The 26579-nt window shown below is 28.3% G+C and overlaps 1 protein-coding gene across 2 annotated transcripts; it reads right to left on the reverse strand.

Annotated features, from left to right (window-relative positions):
• Positions 1–6250: 6250 nt before the first annotated feature.
• LOC129959501 (insulin-like growth factor-binding protein-related protein 1) lies at positions 6251–25348 on the reverse strand. 2 transcript variants are annotated; one of them, XM_056072357.1, is made up of 3 exons: positions 24839–25346; positions 16252–16392; positions 6251–7482 (listed from the first exon to the last, which is right to left on the reverse strand). In XM_056072357.1, exons 1-3 carry the CDS (start codon positions 25272–25274, stop codon positions 7310–7312), a joined length of 750 nt encoding a protein of 249 aa, XP_055928332.1. In that variant the 5' UTR covers positions 25275–25346; the 3' UTR covers positions 6251–7309. The 2 variants fall into 2 exon arrangements, with proteins under 2 accessions (XP_055928332.1, XP_055928333.1); XM_056072358.1 differs by lacking the exon at positions 16252–16392 and having other exon boundaries at positions 24839–25348.
• Between the last annotated feature and the right edge of the window lie 1231 nt (positions 25349–26579).

Raw genomic sequence — 26579 nt, forward strand, 5'->3', positions numbered from 1 at the left:
AAATGATTTGAAATCCACAGAGGTGCATAAGAATCATTGACATTGGTAGAGGTTTAAAATTGCTTCCTTGAGAAAAATTAATTATCTCAGCCACAAGGTGATTTCTTTTATGAAAATCAATAATAAAGCTCTAAAAACAACCCGAAATATAGCAAACGATTAGTCATTAATATTAAAAGGCCAAGTACCTTCCTTAACTGATATCTCGCAAAATAACGGTTAGAAAACTATCATTGATTTTTTTTTTTTTTGGTAGTAGAATTTCTGAGACTCATTTAGTAATTTTCATATAATAAAATTTTAGTTAAAGGTGCGAATGACTGATTTTCTAGGAGAAAACTTGCGCATCCATCCCAATCTATCGCCATGGCTGAACGTGGCTTGTAAGCACTAACCATTACAATCCAATTGTAGAAAAAAGTTGAATACTGTTGATAATAAGCTTATAACGAGTACAAAGGGAAAATCCCTGTTAATGGAATGATTTGTCTGATTACATTTTAATAATTCAGCAGTTTGCTCTACAGAATGTCGTTAATCGAACCAGATCATTGGGATGCGATTGGGATGGATCATTGCGATAGTCATATTAAACTAAAAGGGGCTTTAAATCTAATGTATTCACTATTGAAGAATGAGGATTAAAGTAGATTATTCAATATGTCTCTCTGTGTGGTGTGTGTCTGAATGTAATTATCACTTATAAATACAAGGATTTCCCCCCCCCCCATTTATAAATACTAACTGTTTTGAAACATCCTAAGCTTTTAAACTGTGCAAAGCATTCTCATGGGTCATGATAATTTTAATTTTTTTTTATTTTAACTTTTAATGAAAATTATGGATGTCAAAAGCAAAGCCATAAAAGTATAAAATCTGATAGAAATATTCTAAGTAAATAGGAATTTCAATTATATCTATAATATAGTTTAATTTTCAATGAATATCCAAGAATTTTTTTCTTATGAATACATTGCGTCATATTTCTTTATAATATTGCATGATTTTCAATTAAAGAAAACTACCTTCTACTTTTCACTACACCAATAAGACGGTGTTGAAACTTCTTGTATTCTACATATATATTCTTTAATATATTTCATAATTTAAGATTACCAAAATTATGAAATCTAAAATTTAATATTTCTAAAAATAATTCCGAATGGTGCCCCATCTATGAAAACAGTTTTGTTTGGTTCAAAAAATTATTAAAAGCATAGGTTATTCTTAAATCTACTAAGTATAAATAAATAAACTAAATCTTCATATCTTGATCATCAACAATGAGAAAAAAGCCAAGATAAAATATTAGTAGCAACAATGAAAATAATTTGAATTTTACTTTAACAAAGAAATATATTGTTGTAAATCACACTTGAAATATTTTTCAAAAATTGTTTGAAAGAGTTGAAAAAAATTATGCGTCAAACAAATTATCATCATCAGAAAGTTATTTTACTGAATTTTATGATGTTGCAAAAATCGTTTTCGTGCTGAAATTTTTCTGAAAGTTTATGCGGGAAAACGCCAACATTTCTTTTAATTTTCAGTTTAAATTCTAATTAAAAAAAGAACGCTTCGAGGTGCATATTCCCATCTTCCAAAATATATATGTACCATGTTTGGTAACTCTAGGTCGGGCTTGTAGAGCGTAAACACACACACACACACACACACACACACACACACACACACACACACACACACACACACACACACACACACACACACACACACACACACACACACACACACACACACACACAATTTATTTTATTATTAGTAGGGATATACAGTATAATATGTATGCTTTGTGTAATAACAGATTTCGCTGTTAAATGTTTTTTTAAATGAACTTCTTCTAATCCTGAGGTTTTCTGGTGAGATATCGGCAGGATTACTGACATACTATAGTTATTTCCAAATAAAAAAAATGCTAGCATATCTTTTATAATGTATTATTATTATTTTTTTAATTAAAGCAATTTTTCTTCCTAGGAGATGCATTATTCGAGATATAAAGTTAAACCGCATCACAAGTTAGAAAGTGGAAGAGCATATCTGAATTCTGGTCACATTCATTTTTTGTTAGTGGATGATGGAACAAAGCGTATATGCAAAGGAACCGAAGCCTTTAGAGTAGAATTCATGCATAAAATACCGGCTGATAAAGAAGAAGGTAATATCAATTTTTACAATTTTCTCACTTAACTACCACAATAACGATTTATTTTCTAACTATCAAATTATTCTTCTCTTAAAGTATTGTTATTACTACCATAAATATACAATAATAATGTGATTAAATGTTAAGAAAATGGTAATTTAAGAAAATAAATGTAGTATATGTTAAGAAAATTGTAGTTGATTTTTTTTATTAAAAAGTGTGAAGCTTTTTGCGTCATAAAATCTCTCAAAATCCTGCAGGAGACAGTTGTTTGAATAAATGGACAACTTGTCATAGCTTTACCGTTAGATCTCTTCGATGATTGCCTAGAGGTTCCACAATGGCAAGATACTTTGTCCGCCTTAGAAAACTGACTTCTCTGAATAGACATGAAAGAAATTGAATTTTCGAAATTCGCTTATTTCTTTAGTCGTTTTTTTGTATTTGTTCAAAATTTTCAATTGGACTGGATTGAATGTGTCATCCGTTGTGACTCTATCGTTGCCACCTGGCCAGTGGAGTGACATGGTGGACCAAGAAGAGCCAATTCCCTGGGCGAAATTCAAGTATCAGTCAATTGCACAAAGGAAAAAGTCAGTTTTTAAAAAAAACTTTTATTCTCTAAAATCTTAAAATTTCAATGGTTCTTTTCAAGAAGGGAAAATGTACAGAAAACATCATTTCTGTTTTCAAAGAGTGTGGAAAAAAAAAATCCTACTTATTTATAAGAAAGGATTTAGCTCTTTTACGGTCCTTAGGCAGTGAAAATTTTGGAGGTCCCCTTTTTACTTCCAAAGCAAAATATTTTTATTGATTTTAATTTACTATTTATATAAGCAATTTTTTAGAAAACATTATATATGAAAATAAAAAAAGTCATTATTATAATAGTATTGAAATAAACATTTAATTGTTACCTTCAAAGTGGGTTTCAGTATTTCGTGCTTAAAAAAATTAAACTTAAAAGTAATTTTAAATTCACGTATAACTAATTTTAAGTTTAATTTGCTACGTTTTTAAAAGTCGCAAAACTTTTTAAAGGCATTCTAAACAAACTTTGCCAGAGCTGTCGATTTACTTGGATCGAAATTTGAAAAATAATGAAAAAAAGTGCTAAGATTAATTGTTTGAAATATAAACGAGATTTGATTTTAATTTCAATATATTTGACTACACGACAGTTTCAAATCGAATGAATTCAGGAATGTTCAAATAAAATGAATTTAATTGTTTATTCCAAGATTATATTAATTATGTGATATTTATTAAATGTACTTGAGTTTTTTACAACTTTTTAAGTTATAGATATTTTAATTGAGCATCAAATAAGAAAAATGGTAATTTTTCTTGTAATAATGGTTGAAGTATCTATAATTATTCACTTATGGTATATAACCAGATTAAATACGATTTGTAGGTTATGCATGTTGTTTTTTGTAGGTTATGCATGTTGAGTATTTTATTGTGTTATTATGATATGCATATGATAATTTTTAATTCAGAATTATATTTGCCATGCGCTGTATTTAGCATGTTTTCTTCATTTTCTCGATATATTTCGGTGTTCATTTCATAAGATTTTAATTTTGCTTTGTGCCAGAGTAAACACAACTATCGCATGTGTGTGGTACAATTTGCTTAAATATATACTTTATAATTAGTTAAGTGATGTATAATTATTGTAACTTATATTGATAAATAAATTAAATCTCATTTTTTAAAAAGTCATTCTGTCTAACTTTTTATAGCAGTTAAATTTGAAGCAAAACATTCAATGAAAAACTGCAAACATTTTCATTCTTTATGTATCAAGATTTAGTTCAAATATTAATACATATTTCGTCTGGTTTTTTTCCTTAATTTCCAGTTTATTACCTGGTTGTTTATAGCAATTAAAGTAATTGAGTCTGAGAGCAGCAAAAATTAAATGAATCCAATTACTAAATTAAAGTTGTTTGACATTATGAAATTAATGTTAATAATTTGGAGGAGAGCAGCTGATGGCCGAAAGCACCTAGATTTTAACAACATGTAATATTAGTTCAAAAATGGTTTATTTATTCTTATTTACAAACAACCGGAAAATCAGCTTGTCACCGAAAGCATATAGTTTATTACACTCACATAGCATATGATATCCTTGAAAGATTTTAATTATTAATTAGGCTTAATTTCAGTTACGATATTAGCTCTCCTTGTCAAATGATTTGACAGGAAAACATGCAAAGAGTCCAGTTTATAAAAAATTCAAAGGAAGGGACGCTAATTTGGTGTATTGTCTAAGCCCCATTTTATGTAGGTACGACTCTGGCAATATATCCTTCAATTCTGGATTAATTCTAACCGAAATGCGTTATCGGAATCATAATAATAATAAAAAAACAAATATATTTTTTACTTATTACTAGAGCTGGGCCGATTTTCGATTTATCAAAAAAAAATCGATTTTTCTATGCCAGTGTTCGAAAAATATCTGGGGGGCACGGCAGTGCCCCCGCCAAGTCGAGTTGATATATCGAAATAATGTTCATGAATAATAGTTCATGTTAAATCGCAATACAATAAATCGATATTCGCAATTAATTTGCGTTTTCTATTTCGGTTTGGTTGTCGGTTAGTGCTTATTCTTGTTGCTCTGCATTCACTTTCATTTTCATAAATAATTTTTATTAAAATTTCTATAAATACTGTAATATTCTAACTTATAAAAGTACTTGTTTAACCCTTTAAATGGCCATTTTTTTCTAGTCATATTATGTTAAAATATTTTTTGACTTGAAATTAGAATAAGAAAAGGGATTCATTAAGCTTATTAGATAAATTTAATTTGATTAATTAATTTGGTTAATTAATAATTAATTATCAAATCAAGACACATCATTTTGTGTAAAATAAAGAACTAAAGCATCTAAGTTTCTGCCTTTCTAAAAAAAATTGTCAGAACTTATGCCAACCTACATAAATTCATACAAAGATTGATAAATTTGGTGGGAAGCATACTTCCCACGGCTGGGAAGCATACTTCCCACGGCCCTATAAAGGGTTAAAGTATGTAACTTTAGAATAAACTGTTTTCTGTTCCCTAATTGAATGATACCATTATGGAAAAATAATTGCGGTTATTAGAAGGTTGTTGACTTTCTCTTTAATCGCTAAATATTCATCTTCAGAAGTAAAAGCGAACAGGATTAATTCAGATTCAATTCACAATTTTAATCGCAGCTCGCAATTTCACACCTAAACGTATTCGAAAAAAAAAAAAAAAAAAAAAAAAAAAATCCGTTTACTTCTATTTTAGCCTGGCGACTCACAATAAATCGCGATACAATAAATCGATATTCACAATTAATTTAAGTTTTCGATTTCGTTTTAGTTACCGGTTAGTGTTTATTTTTGTTGCTCTTCATTCTTACTGACCTTCATACAGAAATTTGGTTAAAATTTCTATGAATACTGTCATATTCTGATATATAAAAATACTTGTTTTAAACGCAATGTTATAAATTGTAACATGCAGACATTGCTTTGGCACTGACACACTTTATTAAAGGGGCTTTAACAAAATTATTTTCTAACTATTTTTATTCAAAAGAAAACGAATATTTTTATTATATAAATTGAAACTTCCTTTTATTTGGAGTCGTTCTGATCAGTCAATATCTTAACAGATGCTATTTATAACTTATAATAGCTATAAATAAATAATGATATCACGATATATCGACAAATATCGATATATGTTGGGCGATATATCGCGATGATGAAGTTCCGTTATCGCCCAGCCCTACTTATGACTTATTTAAAATAATAAACTTTAAATGCTGCAAAAGAAATTTTTCCAAGCAAACTCTTAAAACAATACATATTTTTTTTATTTACCCGTTATTGTAGTCATAAGAGAGAAACAAAATATTTCCTAAGCATAACTTTTTATGAAAATCGTCAATTTTGAAAGTTTGAATCTTACAATTCAAATTTAAAACATGTATATTTCTTATTTACTAATTTTATGAGTGACAAAATTTCAACCATTTCTTTCTTATTACTTAGCATTTATCATATATTTTAAAGAGGTTCAGAAAATAAAAGAACATATTTATTGAAATCTCACAAGTCTTATCATGAACAACAAAAATAATTGTTTCATGTGAAGGCGGTGACTATATCCGTCTAAATTATCTAACCAATTGCAATAAAGTATTATTTAGTATTTCCAATAGAAATTTTTAATCTTTAGGTGATATTTCATTATAAATTGAATTTAGCCCCAAATAAAAAATTGAATTAAGGATGCTATTTATGGAATGATATGATAAAAATAAATTTGTTCATATTAATAGAAAACTTACATTATGTTTGAAGAAAAATTTAGAAGAATAATTTTCAGTAAATTCACAAACATTCTTAAATGTATAGTTTTACACTAAAGAAAATAGACAAATTCTATAAAAAAGTTTAAAAAAAATATTTATTCTTTAAATTAGAATTTTTTAAGCTGTGAGTCACACCCCCTTTGAGAACGTGAAAACCCTTAAAGGACTTTTTCCCCCAGATTCTTTAGCATTTATAAGCAAGAATGCTTCTAAATGAAATTAATAAAAATTAATGTTCTTCTAAAATCGATTTTTTATAAGTCCAAATATTTGAATGATTTTATACCTTTTAGCCTAAATTAACTAAAATAATTTATGTATTAAGTTTTCAGCTCATTACCATAAAAATTGCGGACTCTCGAAATCAATTTTTTCCCCTCAAATTCATTACTACGCAGCATCGATGGCATGGAATTAATATTCAAATAAATGAAATAATGAACTAATAAGTTTTGATAATTGAAAAATAATGTATTTTCATCGAGAACACACAAGTATAAAAATTAAAAATTTCTAACATAAACAAAATTCTAACATCCAAAAAATGAATGAGAAGTCGATTTCAGAATTCCAACTTTATATCTAGATGACGCAAATCATTTTAAATAAAAGTGTGTAAAAATAAAGATACTTATAAAAAGTAATAAGACTTAATGTAAGTTGGTAGAAAACCTTTCAACGAAGTTTAATTCATGTTTCGCGTACCCCTCCCCCCCCTTAATTTAGTTTTAAGTTCTTAAGGCAGTTCTTGCAGGCACTTATAGTTAATCTAATCGAAAATGTGAACCGTTGCTGTTGCAGTTGCCGATCCAAGATCATTTTCTGCTTTGCAAATGTAGGTCCCTCTGTCTTCGTTCGCAAGACTCAAGAAAAGCAACCAGCTTGTTGTTTCATCCCTGTTTGGTCCGTTTTGAGACTGGACCAAAAGGCGAGTCTCATTTCCTGGAAGAAAAAAAGAAAAAAATCTGTTTCATTGATGGAAAGAAAAATTCACATCTTTTAAGACAACTCTTAAAAGAACAAAGTACACCCTACAAGTCTGGAAAGGAAATCCAGATTTTTTTTTTCCCTTCTTTTGAAAATTTTTCATAAGCAAGGATGAAAATCTGAAAAAAATATTATTCCGTTTTGAAAACAATTACGCCACTATGAACAAACTACGATTTCATATATTTTAGGTTCACCATTTTAAACTGCACTTAAGTGTTTGTAACTTATTTTTCAAAAATAAACTACACAAATTGTGCTATAGACTACTTCTAATGTAATAATTTTAGAACAATGAAAAACTGCAACTTATTTTGTAATGTTTAAATCATAAAATGTGTATATTGGATTTGGTTTTTAATTTTATCATAGCGTTCATAAGTTTCGTTTTGTTCGATCAATACCTTCAACTTTTACCACTCACGATTTTCATCTAAGTGAAAAAAAATTTCACTATACTAATTTAGAAAATTTTTTAAGCTACTCCAAAATAGGAAAATAAATAGAAAATAAAACATTAATTGATGATCATTAAAAGGAAGTTTTCCCTATATAATTATTTTAATTAACTTTCTTTTAATAAAATTTTTTTGAAGAATTTGCTAACAAACGACCCAGTGAGAAATTTGACAAGTCTATCTAAGGCTTCGACCTATATTTTAAGAAATTATGTGTTGGATTAACATCTTGATTGCTTATAATATAAAACTATGAAAAGTTATTACGGAGGGTCACTATAATTTGAAATCCATGTTATGTTGTAGGTAATTCCTGAGCCACAACAATACATTAAAGGTTACACACTCGCTCCAACTGTTTGAAAAAGAAATATGAAGTTTGTGATGCATGCATTGGTTCCACACCTGTGAGAAGTACATTATAGAACAGCGACGAAGTTAGTATGTGAACCGCTTTGATGAGTCAGTTTTAGCTGAGACACGAGCATGTGGATATGTGACGGAATTCGTGAGATGAAATTTTTCAAAATGATAATCAAAATGTTAACTTCTTTTTAGAGTTTATGTTAGGTGAATGTCTAAAGTTTATGAAATAAGTTTATTAGTTTAAAAAATTTTAACTAGTGACATGTAAGCATTTTCTTCAAGATGCAGTTATTGTATAATCAATATTAATGATTTATTTTACTGAATGCTATTAGTAAATTTTTAACCAATTTTAATTTATCTAATGCTGAATTTTTTCATGTATTTACTTTAGAAAAGAATTCTGTTTAGTTTTCTTCTTGTTAATGCGTCATGTATGGCGTATTTATACACTTAATGTTGCTAAATATGAAAATGAAACAATAAAATAAATATTAGAGACTAAAATAAATGAAAAATTGAGGCGCACACCTACTTTTAAGAAATATTCCATATGTTACTACTAGATGGCAGCAGGCAAAACAAATGCAACCTACCACGAAGTGCTGTTATTAGAAGACCGAGACGATTAGATTTAACTTAACAATGGGTATCATTACAGGTTGTATTCATATTCCAAAACAAATAACAAACTGAAAGATTTTGGACGTTTGAGTTCAGCATTAGAAACCTAAAGAGACTGTTTGCAAAAAGAAATTAATTTTTTTTAGGACAATTATCATATTACGGGAAAATTAATGGCTTTCGACTATATATAGACATGATAATATTTTGGTTGAACTTATAAATATAAAACGCAAAGTGAAAATGTAAGTTGAAGATATTTTAGTATTTTAATTATCCAATCTCAACTCGTTAATAGAATAAAAAGATGTGAACATAAAACAGTTATGTAATTTTTTTAATTTGAAATATCTCTAAATGATAATTTATTTCAGATAATTAATAAATTTATGATTGTTTCCAGAGTATGCGGCACTCTGGGCAAAAAATATATTGGTACAAAAAGCAAATATGCTTAACTCTCAATAGAGTCAAAGTACACTAGTATTTTCTCGATATAATGAATATTTAAAATGCAATAAAAGATTTAAAAAAAAAAAAAAAACGTATCGGATAAAAGATCCGGAAGCCATACTGTTGTTTCGTGTCACTTAAGCGTTTTAGATCCCAGTGATGAAGTGTGCAAATTCAAATTTAGGAAGAAGAAATCAGTGAATTGAAATTACTCATCTGTTGTAGAGTCCCACTAATAATGAGATGATTGTCACCAAAACAAATACAACAAAGCAGGGTAAGGAAATAATAGCCTTTTCAGTCTTTCTCGCCTTATCTCCCACTTTTTCGGTTAGCTTTTCTTTCTCTAACTTTTCATTCGGCATTCATATAATGCTCACGAAGTTTCTAATTTCTGATTAAAAATCAGTTTTTGTATTCTGGCGAATTCCGAACAAATACTTTAAATGTAAAAATATAGCATGTTTATTCTGCTTGCTTTCCTAACACTTTATATCTTTCGAAAAGTTTTGCTAATTTGCAATTACAGTAAAATCGATAAATTAAAAATATTTATTTGTAGCAATAATCAGAGTCCCGTCCAAGTTAAAGCTGAAAGTCAATAATAAGAATTCACTTTTGTAGTTAATTTGTTATTTGTTAGATGGCGCCACTGAGTAAGCCAAACACGATTTAGCTTCCTTTATTCATAATATTAAAAAAAATTTCAAATTTCTTGTAGTCAGTGAACTTACTAGATAAATTCTCGAATTTATTTCTCACGGCTAATGAAATTGTAAGATTTTTTTTTTTTTTTAAGATAAAGGATTTTGTCTCATCAACAATTGAAATACTGCAGGCATCACGATGTCTGCTATCTATACTCCATTATTATCACCGCCGCATATAGGTCGGGGCACCATCTATAAAATAACTAATTACGGTGGCAGATCGATTTATTAATAGATAATAAAATACGGTTCTTTTCTCAAAAGGGAGACAGATGGCACTGCTAATACAGCAATTTAAAGAATATTTGCCAGTAGCAGAATAAGTAAGTTCCTATTATGATAACTCTTTATTATTGCATGTAATTTAATCATGAAGTAAAATGAATTTTTAAAGTAAGAATTAAGTAAAAAAACATATATATAGCTTTATAAAACATTACATTGTAAAATTTCCTGCTTTTAAATGTTTTCGATGCCGAATTAAGCATGTATTTCCTGGGTTTCAGTGAAAGTTTCTGTTTTAATACGAGGGATATGTAAGATATTCGATTAGTATTTTATAAATGACACATTTCTTTGTAATTTATATATGCTGTTATAATGAGTATTTTAAGATCCACCTCTTTCAATTTATATATACGATAAATAGACATTTTAAACTAATGATTTCGAAATTTCATATCTACCAATCATTTCGGGGTTTTGTTATATTTCTGCTGGGTTTCAGTTAACACTGCCTGAAAAGTAAATATTTTGATAGAAAATATTTTATGTACTCTGAAACGGGTTTTAATATTTTAAATCGTGTTATGACTAGAATTTCTTTTTTCTTTAAATAAATGAAAAAAAATGTGAATAAAAAAATTTAATAGGGAAAAAATAAAATTTGGACTTTTTTAGACTACTTTATTTTTTGCAAAATACAGATAAATGGTTTACTGATAATTTGATTACGTCTAATGATAATTTAATAAACAAACCTTACAAAGAAAAAAGGATAACTGAACCTTTTTTTGTTCCCTAACATTTTTCATGATCAGAGAGCAAGAATTCCTCTAAATGGTATTCATTTAGTATACAAAAGAAGCAGCAACTCTCTCGAACAAAAAATATTTACCATCGGTTTCAAAATTTCCTCTTTGCATTTTTTTTTTTTTTTTTTTTTGAAATAACAATTAAGTCTTGCCTAAAATGATGCAAGCTTTTAGTAGTTTTTAAAGCCTCTGGTATGGAGTAGAATGCGAAAAAAATTAAGTTAATGCCGAAGATAATTCATTCTTGTGTTCTGTTTTTTAATCTTTTTTTTTTTTTTCATTCCTTATTTGACTCTGTTACAACCTAGCTTTAGCCAAATCCCCTGTCCCTACTCTATCTTTATGTTTGATATGATTTAGACGCTTATGTTGGTAAATTATGTGATGAAGAAGAAAATGAGAATAGTCCCACTTGGAAGACAAAACATTGCAATTTTGATCAAGCTCTCTCTAGGGACGTCCGTGCCCGAAAGATGATATAGGCACAAAACCCTCGGGCCTGATCCTGGGTTTGGCCCACTGCCTTGGAAAACGAGGGTGGATGAGATATTGGGAAATTGTATAGGTGTTTCATGTCAGTATTTTGTCCCAGGACCAAAGCGACTAGGGATTCGATTGTCAATGACCTGTTGATGTCGTTTAGTCAAATTGCAAAAGGTGAACAACGTGCAGTAAATGTACAGCCATGATAAAGCAGCAAGAAAAACGATGTAATCCTGCAGTACGTATTTTTATCCTATCTCTGTGTGTCACGTAAGAATTTATTTTTCCTACACATGTAATCAAAATGTGAGTAAATTACAATAATTAAGTTATTCTTTGAGGAAGACAAGTGGAGGTAAAAAAAAGAAGATTTGTGCCAAAAATACAGTACAAAATATAAAAATACAGTAATACAAAATATAAAAATACAGTAATTACGTTGTTTTAAATAACTGAAATTTTTTTAAAAATTGTGTGGCCAATATAATTCTAATTTCTTTGTATTCCACTCCTCTTTTTGTATTAAACCAGCGAAAAGGGGTAAATAGCAGCATATTTTTCTTTATTCATAACTTTACATAAAATGTAAAAGCAGATACTTGATGAGCTGCACCTCAAAAAGTACGATTTGTATTTTTAAGTTTAAAATGACATTTACACATATGTTTGACATGTGACTGTGATGTCACATAAGTTGATTCCGTTTAGAAAAATTGATATAAATTAGTACTAGTCCTATTGGTGGAATAATTTAAAAATATCCACATAAATTTAAAATTAGAAATGATAGAAAAATGAAATTGCTTAGTAAAAAATTCCCCAATTAAAAACTCTCTAATGTTTTAAGTTAGAGTCGTAATAAGAAAATCATATCGTTCATCACATTCGTATTCTGGAAATAAGGAGGATGGTATTATTAAATTATTGAAGTATACAAAATAAAAAAAAAATGTAACCTATTTCCTGAGATTAAATATCACTAAAAATCGTTGTTGGAAAAAGACAGTTGTAAATAATTAAGGATAGTAATTATTGTTATTCACATCTGTACTTCATTTACCGAATTTAATAATAATTCGGTATGTATTTGCGAAAGTTGCTACTTTTTCTTTTTTCTCCAAGCAGTAGGGTTAGTGACTTTTGATGTAGCCTAAAAAAATTTGGAAGTTTTTTGCCGAATTATTTTATGGCGCACTCAGCAGTATTATTTCCACAAAAGGATCAACACACTTTTCCACACCGTATCCGTAGAGAGAAATGCTACGAATAAACTACGTAGCATGCTCTACTTTCCCTTTCTCATTTCACTTAGAGAATTTTCGGCCCTCGACAAGGCAGGTTGATTTATTTCATTCGATAACGAAGATTTTTATGTTTCTCTGAAATTCACCGAGCTGAATAGTTCAATATCGTGTCCTACTTATGTCTGTTGTCCTATATTTCACATTAAACATTAATTTTATGGATTAATCCATTGGACCATTTTAACTCGTGAAAGAGCTTTCATATCTTTGTTATCATAAATTTTGTCCAAATATCTTTTGAATCTTTTAAAGGAAATTAATAAAATAACTTAAGTACGAATATTCGCATTTCGCAGTTTCATTTTTTAACGTTATGGATTTATCTATGAAGAGTTTTAATTGGCGAGAAAATTTTCATACTTTTGTTATTTCAATTTGGTGAGTTATTTTACTAATTTTTATAGAAAAATTAACAAAATTGTAAAATATTGTCAATTTATATAATGAAATAGTAGGAAGAGTAACAAATCTTTCATTTGATGATTTTATTTTTAAACGTTAACTTATAAATATTTTTGCAATATTAATTTATATCCAATCAGCAGAAGGAATTTAACGGAACAGATGTATTTGTGACGAATTTTATATTTCATAGTTCCATTATTAAATGTTTATGCTACAGATTAATGTATGAGCTATTTAAGCTCCAGTGAAAACTATTAAGTTCTTATAATTGAAAACATTTTTACTATCATTTTTTGTAGTGTTTTTTGTAAATTTTTATATTGAAATGAATAGAAGCGATAGTTAAAATATAATAGATTTTCTATTTTATAGTTTCACTGTTAAACGTTGATGCTGCTGGTTGATTCATGAGACGATTTAGTTGAGAAAATGTTTAAATATTTACTATCATTAATCTCTGTTATCGTAAATTTTATGTAAATATTTGAATAAAGGTAAGAAACGGAATTATTGAGACAGATATAAGTATATAAGCTTTTCCATATTTTTGTAAAGGATCAATTACTAAATTAGTTTTATCACCGAGTAGACCATAAACTTTTGAATGTGTTTTATTAAAATGATCTTCAGAGTGTTCTTCTTCAGAATTTTTAACGATGAATATACGAGTAGAAAGATAGGATTAGTTTACATTATGTACACAAAGTCTTGCACAGATAAAGAAAATGTATTAAAAAATTTTACGGGTACAGACAAATTTTGATTCTTATTTCAGACAGTTTGTTTTTTTATCTTAGTACAGTATTAGCCAAAGTGATGTAGATGGTGTCAACATCGGTAACTGAAAATGGCGTCTATGAAATGCAAAGTGTTGCACTGGTCCTCAATATGGACACATTAAAGGAAAGAATAGTGGATGCGTAACAACTTCAGGGTAAAAACAGTCATGCTGGCGAATATAAGGCGAGAAATTGAATATCGTCTAGAAATTCTCAGAGTTACGAAAGGTGCACTTGAAGTGTATTAACGTTGTGGGGAAAAATAACTATTTAAAATACGGAAATCGAAAAAAAAAAAAAATGTCTACATTTGTAATAGTTTTTTTTTAAATAAATTTTCTTTATCATTTCAAAACTTTGTGAATATCCTGTACTTTAAAGAATTAGCAAATAATTTTCCTGAACAGCAGCAAAGACATTTTAAAATATCAAGAATTTTTCGTTAATTTTTAGATTTTGCATATATCAGATTATTATTGGTTAATCCTCGTATCCCTAAATCCCTAAAAAGCACTTTGTTATGGAAACAAAGAATTTGTACTAAAATTGAGTTAGTTCCACAGAAGTGAATCAGCGGGAGTAGTCACCACGAAACTTCTTGCATATTCACTAATAAAGCTATTGCTCCAATACCCCCACATGAAAATTCTGGATCTCAGGCAAACGTATGAACACAGAATCCCCACACGTTTCATAATCCTTCCATTGCTACATACATGTACATACTCCGCAGGATAGGAAAGAAAACTGAGCATACATTACGGAGGTATTTTTACCTTCTCATAAACGAAGAAAGAGTATTATAACCATAAAAAAATTCGAGATTTTGATGAATTTCCAAGTTTAGACCTCTCCGAGTTCGAAAGACACATTCTTGGAAAATGTCTGTCTGTCCGCCTGTCTGTGACAAAGATAATTCAAAAACGCTTTGAGCTAGACGAATGAAACTTGATGTATGACCTTTGCACCGAATTTGTGGGTTTCTATAAAATTTTGAGCAAAATCTATTCAGAGGAAGTGTGTCTGTCCGATCGTTCGAATATAAGTTAACACGATAACTATGAAATGAAGGCAGATGGATAAAATTCGGTTCACAGATTTAACATCTATAACGTTAAACGTTATCTATAATGTTAACGTTAACGTTTTGAGCCAAATTCATCATGAGTTGACCATGCGTCAGCCTGTATTTTCAGAAACCTGTTAACATGATAACTCAAAATCGCAATGACTTAAATACATCAAATTTGGTATGCAATTTTGAGGCTACAATTGTACCAAGGAGTTGAATGTAAGTCGGTCAGTACTTTCAGAAGCATGCAAATGCGATAATCTTAAAATAGAATGACTTACATATATCAAATTTGGCGAATAACTTTGTGACTGCAATTGTAGTTCTAAGTCAAATTTTCGTTTCAATCAGTTGGGGAAAAACGCGTCTAAAACAGAAATTCACCTTTATTAAAGAGTACACGAGTAAGTTTTGCGGAGACCACTATCATTGGTTTTTGATTCATTGAAATTGAAGTCTGGCACACAGATAGATAATTACAATTTCATAACAGCTAGTTGGTAACAGCTAAATGGTTGCATTTTTGAGTTATTGCAACTATTAAATGCTTGAGCATGCATTTACAGACGATCAACTTTTTGACGGCTTTGGTTCGAAAATTGATATATACATTATGGATTCTAAAACAGAGTACCAAATTTAATCCCTCTGACTCTTTGATTCATCGGGTTCAGACGTATTCGGGCACAGACGGACAAACTTCATATGAATTGATTTATTTCACAATTTGACAGAAATTTACAAATCTGGTATAAAGATCACATGCCAAATTTCATAGATTTAACTTCCATCATGTTCAGACAGACAGACATAATTCCAAAAAAATGTGTTTTTTGGATATGGAAAAATCTGGAACGTGGAGATTCATAAAAATCTCGATATCGAACTTTTTGATGAATATAAAAAAATATTCTCTCTTTGTTTGCTTCAAATACGAAAAGATAAAAAGCAACATATTATTATGTATTCATAATCAAAAGAAATATATATATTAAAAGAGCATTTTAGCAACATATGTTATTTTAATATGTTTTACCTGGAAGTCTGACAAGTTTATTATTTTTATTTCTTTCCCAATGAATAGTCGGTAAAGGCCAGGCTTTTGCTTCACATGTTAAAGCTGCGTAGCTACCTGTTGTATTTCTAATATTTTGAGGGGGAGAGACAATTCTTGGAGCTGAAAAAAAAAAAAAAAGAAAATTGATTTTTTTCCCCTATGATAGCATTTGAAACAAAAATATAATCAAAATTTACAAAACTTGATTTATCGATAAGATCTTTATTGGAGAATGTGATAGAAAGTTCAGAGGAGTCACTCCCACTGGTTTAAACAAATATTTGTGCTTTGTTTTAATAACACAAAATATTCTGTATTTTAATATGTAGCAAAGTATTCTGTATTTATAATATAACTAAGTATTCCGTATTTATAATATAACAAAGTATTCTGTTTGTTTTAATAGCACAAAGAATACTGTAGGTATACTAGAATTCTTTATAACTAGAATTCTTTGAAACTTTATCACTAATGAATATGAAAGTTAATATTTATTTGCTCTACATTAAAAGAATGAATAATTCATAATCAAAATATAGTTTGAAATTGGATGTATGATTAAGTTAATCGGAAATTATGCATCAAATTAATTTAACTCAAATATTATATATATATTTCTAATTCATAAAAAGGGGAAGTGACGCAATAGCACTACTTCGTTTTTTTTTATCATTTATTTTTACAAAAGTTTATGTAATTCAGTAAAAATGAAATGTTAGTAACTACATTATTATGCGTTTTTTGTCAGCCAATAAGCTGAACCCGATTATTCATCGAAAAATCATTTGGCATTCTAATCATTGTTTTAAAGAAAACTACCGAATTTACTTTAAACAGTACGCTTGCATTCCGAAAATTCAACGTATGATATCAGCAAAAATTTATACCAATTTTCATTATTAAAGATCTAGAATATTTTGAAAAACTATTTCTTTAAAATGAGAGATTCCTTAAGCTTCCCAAACAAGAAATAATTCTTTTTAGATGGAAATACTTTCGTAATTGTTGAGCATTTCGCATTCTTTGCTCTAAACTTCCTCCCCGGATGACGTCTTTAGCCATCTAGGTATTAGTTTTTAATCGATAAATTTCGTTATGTGTACTATGGTTTATGTCTTAACGGAAACCTTGAACCTTTCTTATGACTTGAGTAGAGATAGTTTTGCTTGGTTTTTACATTTTGATCGTAGTTCACATTTTACTTGGGAAGTGGAGTGAGTGTCAGCTGAGACGTTGGCCATTGTCATCTGATCAACGTTCAAAGGTCAGTATTCCATAGCTTTCCGCTTAGTCTCAGTTTTGGATGGGGGTCTAACGAATCAAATCAATCAATAAAGCTTTGTAAAAAATTTATGAGTGATTTTAGTGAAATTTAGTATAGCGATTAGAATTCATTCTGTATTTATTTTTGTTTGTATTATGTTTAAAGTGTTTGATGGTTGATCTCTGCGTATATCTGTGCTTGTTTTACATATCATGCCATTTTTTCTGTATGAAATATATTTAATTAAAAAAATTATAAATAGAAAAGTAAAAATTTAATTCACTGTATTTCAATATGCAACACGGTTTAAAATTTTAAAGAATTGATTCTGAGGATGGTTTTATTTAAATTTTGGCGACTTCGCCCGTTTACACTAAATATGCAATATTAATTCAAACTTTTGGACGAAAATAAATTGGAAATGCAGCAAAATATTTGATTAAAGATGATTCATTTGAAAAAATAGCTCGCTTTTAAATAGATGTCTAGATATTTTTGCTGATTATTTTGACGTATTGGTCAATAAAATCGAATTAAAAAAAAAAAAGAAAATTTTCAGTAACTAAGAAATCTTTTAAAGTGCCTAAACTATTTTTTTTTGTCCTTACGTGTTGACATATAAAATTTCTTTTGTGTTTGATTCAGTTTTGCGTAAAATACGATTAGACGTTAATTCCGAAGCATCCTTCAGCTGACGCGATGTCATCCTCTTCATCTGCCCAATGTTCAAAACTGGGGAGTCCATCGCGAAATATGCCTTTTGTAGTTTCAAAATGATACACTATTTTAAACTAACTTGGAAATGCCTTGAAATGAAATGTCTTTAATATCACAATCAATGAAATCGTACTAACTACCAATACAAAAAGGTTTTTTTTTTCATCTATAAGGTATGTGGTACAGTTTCAAAATCTATCCTATTATATCTATTTATAAAAAAAATGATTTTAAAAGAACATTAAGAAAAAGAAACGGGCATCAACTTTTAAAATTTCATAAGATTTTAAAGGAAAATAATTTGTTTAAAATTAAATTAAAAAAAAACTATTTTCATGTAAATGGATTATAGTTTTAATGCGAATTTTGAAACAAATTATGTTATGACAGTTTCCAAGATGAATGCAATTCGCCTAGAACTTTTCAAGAAAATTTTTTATTCGGTCTTACTTTATGAAACTGGTTTGATATGTCATAAGTATAAATAGAAAATTGCAGCGCTCCATGCTTAAAATAATTATGAAAAATAGTTTTTTTTGGTCACTATATAATGAGGAGGAAGTGACATACATATTTTTTTATTTACTTAATAGTTAAGTTTAACCCCTCATTTACCAAAGGTACTTTAAAGTACCACTTAAATCCGACTAATATCTTCACAATATGACTATTTTTTCTAACAGCATTTGAAAGAACACGAAGAACGTATTACCAATAGAAAGCAGTAGATATAAACTAAAAATAACATTAAAAATATTTCATTATTAATTTAATTAATTAAATTATTTTAATTAATAAAAAAGTTTTTTCTCCTTCCTGGGTTTATTCTGTATCAAAACTTAACTAATGTTCAAAAATAAATTTAAAAAATCGGTGGTAAAATAATTCGTTAAATAAAGGGTTAAAATATGATTATTTTTCAATAATTTTGTGAATGCTTCTGCTAACGTTCCAAAATATACTTCTCTCCATATCTTTATTTCAGAAGAAAATACTACTACATTGCCAAAATTTGCCTCATCCTTTTCTAACCCTTTATTAAAATTTTCACTATCTGAAGTCTTTATGAGGGCATTTTTTCTAATTTTGATAAGAATCCCTTACTTCCTGCTTCTTTTAATGTCTTGTCATTTTTTTAGTTAAAATCTAAATGACTCAATAAAAATAAAAAAATTGCATGCTTCAATTCATTTACTTAAAATAAAATCTACAACTTATACATCAAAATCTTTCTCTCTCTCTCTCTCTCTCTCTCTCTCTATATATATATATATATATATATATAATTAGAAATTTGGAGATTTATAATAGCAGCCTTTGGCGACTAGAAGTAAGTTAAAAGTCAATATTGTTATTTGCCCAGATTACTAACTTTTTTAGGCTGTTAAGCAATTAATATGGAATGCACAATTTTTAAAACAATTTCTCCTTGCCATTTAACGTTACTTAATAACATGAATTTAATTGAATCAGCTTACTACAAATTACGGCGCTTGCATACTAAAAGTATGTAATAAAAAGCGGAAGAGAAAAAACAATGTCCAAATAATGCATTTTTTAATAATTTCAACATTAGCAATAGCATGGCGATTGAATGTTTTGATGGATAAGTTTAAATTCCTTCACAAAAACAAAAAAATGTTACAGATTGTGAATCAATTTAAACTTAAAAACTTATTGAAAAAAAATACTATACGAAAATAAAATTGTTATTATAAGATTTTTTTTTTTGAAATTAAGATAATGTAAAAACTATTATTCAGAGATAATATTTTTGGAATGTAAAGTAATGTAAATTAGAATAATTAAATCTTATTTAATTATGCGATTCAAGAAACATATCTTAAGAGCAAACGATAGTCAAGTGATACAGCTGGAGCACTTGTCGAAAAGTATCGAGACAGGAAGCACTGCCTTCTTCTGTGCACAGAGACTTCGTCCACAGTTTTATTCAAAATCGGCTTCCACCCTCTTCCGAGCAACACATCCAACAATCAAATTCCTTCAACAATCAACAATCCCTTCAAATTTAGTTATCTCTTCCAAGTCATTTTTCGTAAACCTTTTAAAAATTGGTAGTGACTCAGTGCAGCCCCATTATTGTTTTGATGTAACAAATTTAGCAGTCGAGTTGATTTTTTTTAAAAAAAAGAATTGAATGCAAGCATTTTAAAGTTTTATTAATTTGATAACATAATTTTAAAAAATGAATATCTAGCAATCGAGAATTCTCCCCCCCCCCCGTGGTCCATATAATGCATATTCCTGGTTTTCAGTTTAATAAACTTTACATAGGGAGATGCAAGTAGAATTACAAGTACACTTTTCGAATATTTTCAGAAGAACAATTTAAAATACAAACGTTGAAACTTTTTCATTTATTAAAGAATTTTTAAAAAATGAAAGAAATAAAAAATTACCTTTTAGGAGAAAGGACATATTTTATTGTACAAAGATAACCATCTATATTTAGTTTTGAATACAGATGGTGAAAGGAAAATGCTTTAGTCATTATTGCACATAGTACACAAATTACAATAACAATTTAAGTTTGAATCGAAATGAATGATTCTTAACGTTCTTTCAATTCTGAAATTGACTGCTCTGATTATACTAAGGCCAGGTATAATAAATACAAAGAATTTTCTTAAAATTACTATCTGCCACTATAGAAGCTTAGTAGAGCATTTGAAACTTTCGTTGGCCTTTTTAGACCTAGCATTAATTAGTTGGGATTAGATCAAAATCTATTGGTTCGTCGAGGTTGAATTGGGGCGATAATTAAAATATCCCAATTCAGACTAAAGTTCGATTCTGAAAATATTAGATAGCTGCAATTCTAGTGATTACTTAAAAATTTAAATTGATTTTAACACTTTTTAAATAAATTTTATTTTCACTGTAACTATTTTTTTTAATAAAATAATGGATGCAAAAACAGAGCCTTATTTTATCTTTTGGTCTGGTTGAAACTTATAAATATAACAATCACTGAAATGTAAAACCAAATTTTTGGTTTAAACCGATTTCAGCTTCAAAATTCAAAGTCAAATCGGATTCTGACAAGTTTTTTCTTTGTTAAGAAGCTATCTTTCCCACAAAACTTCCAATTTATACTTTCGACTTTATACATGGTGTTAACTGTCGACATCTTTGTCCTACTCAAATGTCAGTGAGATCTACTTTAGAAGTATTTATTCCTGGCGTTTCTTTAAGTAAAAATCTCCATTTTCATTGCAACTGGAAAGTTAAAAATAACACATAGAAGTTAGAAGAGGTTTTATTCATGAAAGAGTTTTTGCGTGCTGTCTTGTGAACTGACATCTGAAACCTTCAAGACGATATTCAACGTCTGCAAACCTAGTTTTTGCTGTGTATCACTTGCAATACGGGAAGTACAGTTGTCATTTGATTTTTTTCATTACCCTATTTCCGATTTCAGGCTTGTACCACGCACCTCCGCTCACGTTAAAGGCCGTTAGAACGTCCCTGTTTCAGGCTGAATGATTCAGGCACGCAAGCTTCGCATTTAGAAAATAAGAAATTACAGCAAAGAATAAAGACGGGTCTTATTTTTTGGATAGAATATGACAAAACTAACCCACCCTTTCATTAGTTAAAGATTATTTAAAATTCTGGAGAACTTTTTCTTAATTTTTGTGTGGTCTTTATGATGAAAAAAACAAAACATACATTTCCCATGTGACGGAAATATTTCAGGCAACAAAAATCTGCATTGCAGATTTTCATGCCTCCCGTGATTAAAAGGGTTTAATTTCTTGCAGGAAATGATTGTTTTGTTTTGAAACAATGTAACTACTATTTTTCACATCTATCGATCTATTTAATCGGTAAGTACAACACATATAATATGTTATATTTTTAGAGATCTTAAGATGCTAAGAAGGACTTGCTGGGATAAAAAAAATAAGGCAATTGCACTTTTTTTAATTAAAATATTTAAAAAGAATAGCTTAATATTTTTACAACATTGATTGAATAAATATTTTTAAAATCCAATTATACTAATTGTTCTTTTCTAATTGAGCATTTTTAAGAATTTAAAATTACTTGAATAGTAATCATTATGCTACAAATAACATCCTATCTACTTAATACATTCAGTGATTTTTTTTATTTTTTATTTTTTTAGTAATTAAAATGTTGTAGCTGAACATTAAAAGTTATTTCAAGAAATAATATTGTAGTCAAATATTTCTTTTAAGCGTTATTCAAAATATCTATCTTCTCTTGATGTATGAAAATCATCTGAGTTTAGACTATTTTTATCCACATATCTATTTTAATCAAAAGGACATTTGTTTTTCGTCTAAGAGCACATTCTATGTATAAAATTTTATTCAAAATAAAGAAGAAATTGATTTAATCTCTTTAAAAGAACAATTTTAATAGTAACGATAAATGAACTAATTTTAGAATAATGCATTAAAGTTTATTCGATATTCGAAAGTGAAATATTTGACATTTACTGTAATGAAAACATAGGTCTAATGACATTACTAATTTTAAGAATGAAATATCATCGAGAAAATTTTACTTAAAGAATATGGAAGGTACTTTTTTAGAGAAAACTGGCATTTTAAGATATAATATACTATCTTAAATATTAAATTTAATAAAAACATTCTTTAAAAGTCTAATTTTATTAGTTTATTAAGAAGTAGATCTTTTTTACTTTTAATATTATGTATTATTTTTGGTCTTTAATTTGCTATTCTTTACTAAATTTGGTATATTATTATTTATATGGAATCTTGAAATAAATTTCTCATGTTCACTAGCACGCGGTGCTACCAATATAACATCAAATTTATTTAAATTAATCCATGAACTTATGATCAAGCGCTGAAAACATTGAAATAATATATTTTCATCGAGAACTCATAAGCATAGAGTATTTAAAAAAATCTAACACATCGGGAATTGATTGAAAAATTGATCATGAAATTACATCTTTACTCATATGAGACTAATCAATTTAAATATTTTAGAAAAAATAATAGCAAAGCCGTGTAATTAGAATTACTTTCAAGATTCTAAAAAAACTAATTTTAACACATAAATATAACAGTTTGAAATAGGATTTTTAATTATTTTTAATCTTTTGATTTTTTTTAATTCTTTAGAAATGAATCACAATATATTCAGGGATGTAATTATTTTAGAAGAAATTTAAGAATTGAAAAAATATATATTAAAAATTTAAAGATAATATAGACGATATTTCCGCCCGACAGCAAGGAAAAAAAATGGCAAGAAATTATTTAATTTTATGATAGCGTTCAGAAACTAAAAGACCTTGAGTCATAGCATTATAATCAGATTCAATTAAAAACAAAAGAAAATAACTTTAAGCTCCCCTTTAAGTAATAACCCTCTAATTCTGAACAATTTTGCTCAAAAATGACAGCTAATTGCCTTATATGTGGAGCTAATACTTATTATGTTTTTCATTTACATCACTTTCTTGATAATTTCTTCAGAAGTTTCCTACGGAAAATTTTACGTGTTTAAAAAATTTGATAATAGTATATGCTATAAGTACTTACTGATGAAATAAAGAACTTGAACGGTTTGACAAAGTTCAAGTATGTATAAATCTGCCAGTCGACTAAAAATGAAATCATTTTAATAACTAATAGTTACCGCATTTTTAACATTAAATATTTCTATAATATTTCAATAAAAATTTTTATTCTCCAAGAAACAGAAGAGGATTTCTACAAGTAAAAACTCAAAAGTTTACCTTCGTTAAAAATTATTTTGTTTTCATATTGTTAATAGAATTTTTATAAAGACGGATTTTAAAAACCAGTTTAAAGTTCATAGCAATACACTTACTAAAAATAAACTAGAATTAGAAAAAGTACTTTAAGCAGAAATACTTTAGTTCATATATACAGTAGGAAATTTGAAATGAAAATAGACAACTTGTTTGATTTATTTCTACAGAAATATTTTTGGAAGCTTTTATACCAGTTTCATGAGGCAGAAAAGTATAAACATTTACTGTTATTTCTAACTCGAAAATGCGTTCCTGCAAGTCTGAGATATTTTCATGTTTTCAGTCATTATAAGTGTGATATGGCTAAAAGCTCTCTTCCATAAAGTTAAAAAGGAAGCAAATTATTATTATAATTTTAATTACGTTTTATAAGAAAAAATGAAAGAACAAATAGGAATTTTAGCATAATTTGCAAAAAATACCATAAATATTGAATTCTGTATACTGCAAAAAATATTAAAATTGCCCAAAAGTTTTAAAACAGTCTACTTTTATCAAGCTTTTGTGTTGAAATATTTATCTGCCGGGCTATAGACATTGTTGTCATTTTTTTATGTTTTGTATTTGAAGTAAACATAGACGTTATGCTATTTTTTTTAAAAATTCAAAACATTTAAATCTCAAAAAATAAACATTCATGCATATTGATTTTTTTAAAAAATATATTAACAGTAGTTAATTGAAACAAATTTTAAACAATTGTTAGGGAACCAGATAAAATTTTTAATAAAATACTGTAAATGAATGCTATAAATGAATGAAATGAAACTAATACTCACGTTCAACGCAAGGTTGCGTAGATACAGCTCTAAGACCATCTCTTCTACTATACCGAGCTTCTGTAAATTGACAAATGTTATCGTACGTAACCCCATCGCTTCCGCATATCGGTTTCTGCTGGGTACAGACACATACAGCTTCTGGTGGATCATCTCGATGCAGATCATTTCGAGCCCGACATTCTAAATTTGCACCACAACCACCTAACCCTTGAAAGGGCACAGAGTCATGGTCACATCGCTCTCCCTCCTTATTTCCACATACATAACAACAATTGCAAGAATCTTTTACCAAACCAGCCAAACAGTTTCTCGGAGCTTCACATGCGCCTGAATCGCAAATACCACATTTAGCATTGTTTTGACTGCAAAATGCATTATGCACAAAGAAAATCAAGCATACAATCTCAAGATAACTCTTCAGCCGGGAATACATTTTAGCTTCAATGCAACAAGACTGAACTCGGAACAAGGAAGTGATTGTGTGTTGTCAAAGAAACTCACAATATTATAGAAGCGTAGAGGCCTCGCTGATTATCGAAGAGATCTAATCTAGGTAAATGTTCGAGAATGTTTACATCCCTCTGTCAGTTCGGGTTCTTGTGCCTTTTTTTATTTTCACATTGCTTCAACTCTTTAATTACAAACTCTGGGAGAATAATTTTTTAATCGCATTTATATATGGAAAGAAATTGCTTCTACAGATCTAGAACCAATATGGCATTTATGAATGCCACATTAATGTAGAATCCATTCATTATATTTATAACAACTATGTATATTGAAGGTTAAATTTAAAATATAGAATCCATCTTTAGTTGATTAATTGAATAAAATTTTAAATTTCAATTACACTACTTTTAAATTTGATAGTTTGAGATAATCTGAAACTTTGTTTCAATAAAAAAAATGCTATCTACTTTTTTATCAATGTTTTTAAATAGAAATTGATAAAAAAAATATGCAAATCAAAATGTTACACAATCCATCTTTGGTAGATTATTTGAATAAACTTTAAAATATCATACAATTTTAATGGCGTCAGTTTTCTTTTATCTTCTTTAAGAAGGGAAGAATACATTTTCAAGGAATTTATAACTCAAAAAAACCTTTTAAAAGTAAAGTCTGGGAGATTATTATCTAATTACTTGAATAATGAATAGATTAAAAAATTAATGATTTTGATAGTCCTAGAGCCAAGAGGATATATATATAATTATGCCGATCGCATGGAACAGGCTGCGATTACAAAAATGATGAATTCTGGTAAACTCGGTTTTATGTGGTAATTACTACACATACATTAATACACACGATGTGCATAGATTATCTGATCGCAGCTTTAAATTTTGAAAAATAATTTTTTTGGTCATGATAATTCTAGCATTTCTGCAAAACGATAATCAGGTCTGCATGGAATTAATGATTCGAGTGTGAGCATCACAATTCAGCTGTAGATTTTTTAAAAATCTTTCTAAATTGAATGGAAGAGGAATGAAATACATTTTTACACAAACATTAATGTTTAATTACAGCTTTGAAGCAAGTACATTTGAGCTTTTAAATAAAGCTTCTTAGGAATTATTCAATTATTTTAATTCATAGATTCTTAAGTAACAAGTCGGGACCTTCAGTGCAGAAGAGAATTAAGGTAGCGAAATCTTGTTAGGTTTTTTCTCTTTTAGATGCTTCATGTAGCATTTACGAGAAAATGCATTAAAGAAGAAGAATATCTATTTAA

Source organism: Argiope bruennichi, chromosome X1, assembly GCF_947563725.1.
Source record: "Argiope bruennichi chromosome X1, qqArgBrue1.1, whole genome shotgun sequence".
In the NCBI taxonomy this organism is placed as follows: Eukaryota; Metazoa; Arthropoda; class Arachnida; order Araneae; family Araneidae; genus Argiope; species Argiope bruennichi.

Coding starts and splice junctions, on each gene's coding strand:
- LOC129959501 (XM_056072357.1), bottom strand. CDS start 25,274: ATGTATTCCCGGCTGAAGAGTTATCTTGAGATTGTATGCTTGATTTTC. Junction 16,393..24,838: donor TACGCAACCTTGCGTTGAAC/GTGAGTATTAGT, acceptor TTTTTTTTTCAG/CTCCAAGAATTGTCTCTCCC. Junction 7,483..16,251: donor TAAACTTGTCAGACTTCCAG/GTAAAACATATT, acceptor TTTTTCTTCCAG/GAAATGAGACTCGCCTTTTG.